This window comes from Lupinus angustifolius, unplaced genomic scaffold, assembly GCF_001865875.1.
Source record: "Lupinus angustifolius cultivar Tanjil unplaced genomic scaffold, LupAngTanjil_v1.0 Scaffold_10_108, whole genome shotgun sequence".
NCBI classification, from domain to species: domain Eukaryota; kingdom Viridiplantae; phylum Streptophyta; class Magnoliopsida; order Fabales; family Fabaceae; genus Lupinus; species Lupinus angustifolius.
In genome coordinates this window covers 7,107-13,790 of record NW_017718418.1, presented here as the reverse complement: position 1 = coordinate 13,790, position 6,684 = coordinate 7,107, and the positions used below count along the sequence as shown (strand labels likewise).

Sequence of the window (6,684 nt, the reverse complement as noted above, 5' to 3'; positions counted from 1 at the left end):
TCCCTTATAACCCTTTGGTTCATACGAATCATGCAATGCGTTTCCGTATAATGAAATGCAATTTGGTATATTAGCAAGCCAACATAACTATCCAAACCAAATTCTAACAACATGGTATGTTTGAACCGATGTCTAAAATTCAGGAGACATGGTCAACGATGACCAAGACACAATAGGGAGGGATACAACTATGCCATAAATTTCTAATCTAAACTAAATAGAAAATGCAACATTATTTGGGTACCCCTGAAAATAGGTCTGCAGAACCCAACAAATATGTTTTAGTCTGTTTATGAGTCTATCTCCACAATTTTCTTTTAATATGCGTTCTCATCTTATATCCACACAATCATACATATATTGTAAAAAATTATCAACACTAAAACAATTGGTTTTTGCATGAAACAAATACTTGAATCATGCATGAACAATCAGTCATATATAACACTTTCCTTTTCTCCAATATGGCAATTTACATGCATTATAAACCAAATATTATCCATCATTATTAAAATCCACATATTTTAATTTTTGCAAAAATCATGCATGTATCCACAATTTTCCTATCATATTCTAGATCCAAAGGTGTTTAGAATGAACTCGTCTTATCTGATACTCAGCCGATACCTGGCAGCTTAGTCCAGCTATGATGTGGCTTTTGGACTGGGATGGAACAATCGTAAATCACAAAAACATGTCAATCAATATCATATATACCAACGGGTGTTGGTTTCTGTGGAGTAAAAAATAGTTAACACGGAGAATGGGCTAAATGGTTTTATTATTGGACATTTTGCATAGCATTCATGTACACAAGGGACTAGTTCAAATATATAACTTATTATAATTACTAGAATGCCTAGACTCTATATCTATGAATATATTCAGCACCCTTGTTTCAAAGGTACTGCTTAAATCCACCAGAAAAATCTATAAGTCACCACTTACCAATCACTGATATTCCCTATGCCAACTTTCTATAATCTGAAGTTGCAATAATCTATATAATCAAAACTATAAAGTCGAATTGAAAACATTTCCTTAAAGCATGGCTATGCTGGTGCCTAGACAGTTAAGGCATTTCAAACTATATTCTCCGAAGAGAATTGCGGGTTTTAAACAGCCGCTGCGGCAGATCTTATCATAATAGCTGAAATAGCAGCAAGATCTTGAAGTATCGTGATCACCTCCACCGTATCATCTACGTAGTACCTTGCCTTGCTAGGTTTTTGCCCAACGGTACATGCAAACATTTCAGGGGAGGTAGAGGAAGTTGCACCATATGCTTTGTTTAGTATGCTCTCAAACATATCCTCGTCGGATCGATCATCCCCGATACACAATACAAAATCTGGAGATTTCCCAGCCCTGGTTAGAGCAGACAGAACTTCCTGTGTGACTGACCCTTTAGTAACCCACTGCAATGATTAGCCAAGTTTAGCATTTAAGGAAAATAATACATGAAAATGTTGAGAAATGAGTGATAGATATATACCTGCGGCTTGACTTCAACAATCTTCTTTCCTTTCTTAACAACAACAGGCTCATTTGCAAGCACGCTTTCGAGGTGCTCCAACAGCTCTATGGACTGCCAAGATCCAAACTCGGGATCAGCGCGGTGATGATGCCATACCAAGGCACTCTCTTTCGCTTCTATATAGGAGCCATCGGTGGCCTCAGTATATGATCTGAAAACAGGTTCAGCAATCCTTTTCCATGCAAAATCTGTACCTACATGGCTCATTTTCCAGCTCGATTGCTTACCCCACCTATGGCAAAGACCAAACAATATCACCAGTTTTGAGAAATTTTGAGTAACATGACATCGTCATATTAAGCAAACACTCGAATAACATAATGTAACAAAAAATGTGAATTTCATTTTCAATGTACAAAAATAATAAGTAAATGTCATAAACCCTGGCCAAAAACCACCATCAGTTCATTTTACTTCGTTTTTGTTTTCAAGGGATGTCATTAGGATTCGCAGTTTAATTGCATATGATCAAGTCAGATCAACTATAGAAAACTCACCTTATAAAATACCCATGCTCAGCTGCTATACCAAGTTTCTTACACTGATCAAACCATTCGCTCAATGAGATTTTCCCTCTGCCACTTACAATAAACACAGTGTTGCTAGGATCACTGCAGAGCTTGTTTAGCATAGATATTAGAGAAGGACTAGGGGCTTTAACGATGGAAGATTGAGGTACAAGTGTACCATCATAATCCAAAAAGATTGCCCTGCGATTTGTCCTTTTATATGCAGAGACAATGTGGTCTATGGAAAGCTTCCTGAAGCTAGCAGAAAGTGCCAAGACTCTGAAGTTCAGGCCAAAGCCAAGACCCCAGCAACGTTTATGATAGTGATCCTTGCAAGAGAACACTAGATCTTGCTCAAAACTTCGGGCCCAGTAAGCCACATCATGAGAACTAACATATCGATAGTGCTTCTCATGCCGCAATTGTTTCTCTCCATCATCCATTGTTATGGCCAAATTTAATGCATCAGCTATGGCATTAATATCCCATGGGTTTATTCTGATTGCTCCACTAAGAGATGGCGAGCAACCTATAAACTCTGAAACAACAAGGGAACTTCTACGAGGGGAATCAGAATCAATTTTTAAGACTTCATCCAATTTAGGACTCCCCTGCCTACAAACAATGTACTTGTAAGGAACCAAATTCATACCATCACGCACCGCATTCACAACGCAACATTCTGCCAAAGCATAATAAACTGTCTTCTCATCGAAAGGAACATAGCGCTCAATGATGATGATAGGTTCATAAGAACCTGGGATACCAAACCTTCCATTTATCCTTCTAGCAGTAATGTGAGCCTCCTGCATTGCTTCTTCAACGTCATTGCCCGTACCGATTGGAGGATTTAAAATTTGGATCAATACTAATTCACCTTGTAGCTCTGGATATTGCTGCAGGAGTTGTTCAATGGCCAAGAATTTTAAGCTGATGCCTTTGAATATGTCCATATCATCAACCCCAACGACAACTCTTTTTCCCTTCAATTGTTGGCATATTTCTCTGGCTTTGATAGAAAAAGAAGGGTGATTTAAGGCAGATTGAATACGACCCATATGAATCCCTGCAGGCAATATTTTAATGAATATTGTACGCCCAAAGTATTCAAGCCCAAGGTATCCCCTTCTAGACTCATATTGCAAACCAAGAATTCGACTGCAGCAGGACAAAAAATGGCGAGCATAGTCAAATGTGTGGAAACCGATTAAATCCACATTAAGCAGTGCTTTCAAAATTTCAATTCTGACCGGCAGAGTTCGATAAATTTCTGATGAAGGGAATGGAATATGAAGGAAAAAACCCAGCTTGACTCGAATGAATCTCTTTCGCAGAAATGTTGGAAGAACCATAAGCTGATAATCATGGATCCAAACATAGTCTTCTTCTTGATTAACAACCTCAAGGACTTTATCTGCAAATATCTTGTTTGCAGAAACATAAGCCAACCAAAGAGACCTATCAAAGATATTGCAGTTGCGTGGATACATGGGCATCATGTAATGGAATAGTGGCCACAACTGTTGTTTGCAGAATCCATCGTAAAACTTTTCCATGAGGTCTGGAGGAATAAAGGTAGGTACGCAATTGAAGTCCTCCAGCAACTGAGCAGCAACTTCCTCTTGTTCACTAACATCGATGTCTACCTTCAAAGATCCCACATACACAACTCGAGTATAAGAACAGATACCGTGCTTTAACTGCCAAAATATTGAATCTTCATCATAGGCGAAACACCATTTGCCAGATAAGTTATCCTTTCTCGCATTGATGGGAAGAAAGATTGATACAATGATCATCTTGGGGTGGTATTCTGAATCATTTTCATTACTTTGTTTGCCGCCATTTACATCAGATATAATTTCTGGATCAGTCATAACTCGCGAAAGAGGTCTGAGAGTTTGAGGGATATTAAAAATATCTGCTGTCACCAAGTCCAACAAGTCACTACCGGATCTTGTCACCATCTTTACTCTAATTTTGAAGTTTGGAGATTGAAGTATAGTACTAGGCAGGAACCAGTATCCGCAACGAAGAAGATCTTCAATATATAATGCTCAGAAAAACAAGAACCTGTGAAGAGAGAAGAGAAGTATTTATAATTATACAATGTAGCAATATAGGACACAAGCGCATAACATAACTCAATCATGTCCAAAAACAAATTAATGCTATTCATAAAATGAGCTAAGTATTTTTCCATAAATACCTTAATTAACTTTGCCATTGCTTACTGAAAATTAACTCCAACAAGTGGCTTATTTTTGGATGCTACATGGATAATTTACCATATACATGTGAACAAATAATTGCACAAAAATACCACAACTGTACATAACTACTCTGATCATATATAATGCAGCATGCTAGAAGCACAGATATACAGTTACAGAAATTTATACCAGTTAATAAAGAAAACAAACCGTAAGAATACGAAAACAAACTACTCAAGTTGAAGATATAAAATATGAAAACAAGACTCAAAAAATTATCATCACTAAACATCATGAATATGATCTTTCCAACAATCATTTTTCTTCTAAAGCCACAATAATCAAAATAAAACACTGGATTCTCTTATTAGATAAAGTAGAAAATTGTAGTCAGTACGTTCAAATGACCACATTCTATAAAATTACAAGCAAATTAAATCAGAAACACATAATGAAAACTAAAACAAAAAGATGCTAAAGATCAAAACACATATAAGAAGACCTACACGTCAAGCATTTGCCTGAATTTAACTCAAACTCATGCAGCTAACCTCATGAATATCTCTTTATAATTGACCGTCCAACCATCCCAGTCTATACAAGCATGGTTATATTTGATCAGAAGCGTAGTTATGAAGTTATAATAAAAAGCTAGTCACGATAAAAGCGAATATAGAAAAACTCACAAGTATAACTAGCTTGGACATAAAGTCAGGATCCCTCCTTAAAATACAAGCCTTTCACACAATTCCTCACTCCCTGTCATATGAACCCTGTGAATGCGAAGGCGTTACACTAAAGTACAGCTAGCCAAAACGCGTCTTAGGGGTCCTACCATGTACAAAAGACCTTCCATTTACAACAGAATAACTCACATCCCAATACTTTTCGCTTAAAAAATTCAGCAAGATACTTTAATTACATTTTTAGTTTTGCAACTTAATACATTAATTGAATTGATTTACTCATAGAGTTCCATGCTGGTGCACGCGCCTAGTACAAAATATGAAATAAAATACAGCGAATCCCAGCCAAAAAACCCGGAACAGAAAGTAAAACTATACCAACGGTTTTAATCAATGAATGAATAGCATTTAAAAACCAGGAAAGTTATTTCAGTTGATGCAATGGACAAAGGACAACTAATTAACAATAAAGTTAATAGAACAAATATTTTTTCCCTATAAACCAAATATGGAAATTGTCAGCGCAAACATTCTACTCGTTAATTGCAGCTAAACAAAAATATTAAGGATGTTTCTTTCAATACGTTTTCTTTTTGTCCAAGACCATCAGTATCCGTATGTCACATTGAACTCTAACTACTCTAAGTTGCGCTAGGAAGACTTATTTCAGGGTGCAAAGCTCTTGTTGTGCATGTATCTTTCATTCACAAAACTCAAACCCAAGATCTTAATTAAGAGAAACCGAACTCCTTGCTACTCAAACCGACAAGTGTAGGTTACTCTTTACTGCATAAAAGATTTAATTAACATGTTGCATTTCCAATTTTATGTTTAGTTATAAATCTATCAAGGCTCCCATTTACACACATACATTGTCTCCCGCAAAGCCTTAGGATGTCAAGTGTCTATCCTACCAACTTCAGCAACATGTACATTATTAAAAGAGATTAGTCCAAGGAAGTACCGACACTTCACAATAATCATTGTGTTCGTATCATGTTCGCTGTATTAGACACTTTTGGACACTCCTAACCAAATTTTATATTCGATTTACCGTATTTCTGTCCATGTTATATGTCATGTCCATGCTTCCTTAGATAAGTCCCATCAAACTGAAACCAAACCTATGTTATTTAGTGGGTCCCAACATGATCTCTAAAATGAGTGTCTTGGAAGAAAAAATGAATTTTTTTTTGTAACATTCCTCTTACGTTCATCAACAATTGGGTTTCCATGTCTTCTTTTCTATCTTGGCAAAGACATTTTCAGTAACCGAACATGCAAAACCCAAATAGCATGAAACACAGGGAATGAACAAACATTTACCTTAAAAAGCATCAAACTGATCCAAACAGCGATTGTACATAAACTGATCAACCTGCTTGGGAAGAAAGATAAACAACATAAATTAAAAGTTCATGTCATTATGATCATTGAGGAATCAACATAAATGAAAATTGGAGAAGTTAATTCAATACGAAAGCAGAGCTAGTCAATGAAAATTGAAGTAGTCATTGTAGTGATCGTACCTTCATTGTTTTGGCTAATTTAGAATGTAAGAATTGTGAGTAAAGTTTATGTTTTTGGATAAATATATCAAATATGTGTTAGATATGAAGCTGGTGAAATTGTGGGAGAAATAAGGAAGAATAATATTTTGATAATTATTATAGTTATTGATCAATAATTAATAAGGGAAACATTATATGTTGGAAATTGGTTTCAGAGGATGTGTTTGG

General features: G+C 36.1%; 1 protein-coding gene across 1 annotated transcript; it reads right to left on the bottom strand.

Moving 5' to 3' along the window:
• Window positions 1-759: 759 nt before the first annotated feature.
• On the bottom strand, window positions 760-6,325 carry LOC109337769 (probable alpha,alpha-trehalose-phosphate synthase [UDP-forming] 9). Its single transcript, XM_019574813.1, has 4 exons — window positions 6,272-6,325; window positions 2,035-4,119; window positions 1,496-1,769; window positions 760-1,418 (listed from the first exon to the last, which is right to left on the bottom strand). The coding sequence occupies exons 2-4, from the start codon at window positions 4,011-4,013 to the stop codon at window positions 1,116-1,118; spliced, it is 2,556 nt and encodes an 851-aa protein (XP_019430358.1). The 5' UTR covers window positions 4,014-4,119; window positions 6,272-6,325; the 3' UTR covers window positions 760-1,115.
• Window positions 6,326-6,684: the final 359 nt, after the last annotated feature.

Excerpts from the sequence above, each read along its gene's own strand:
- LOC109337769 (XM_019574813.1), bottom strand. The coding sequence starts at position 4,013 with ATGGTGACAAGATCCGGTAGTGACTTGTTGGACTTGGTGACAGCAGAT. Across the intron at positions 1,770-2,034 it reads GAGCATGGGTATTTTATAAG|GTGGGGTAAGCAATCGAGCT; the intron begins GTGAGTTTTCTA and ends TCTTTGCCATAG. Across the intron at positions 1,419-1,495 it reads TTGTTGAAGTCAAGCCGCAG|TGGGTTACTAAAGGGTCAGT; the intron begins GTATATATCTAT and ends TAATCATTGCAG.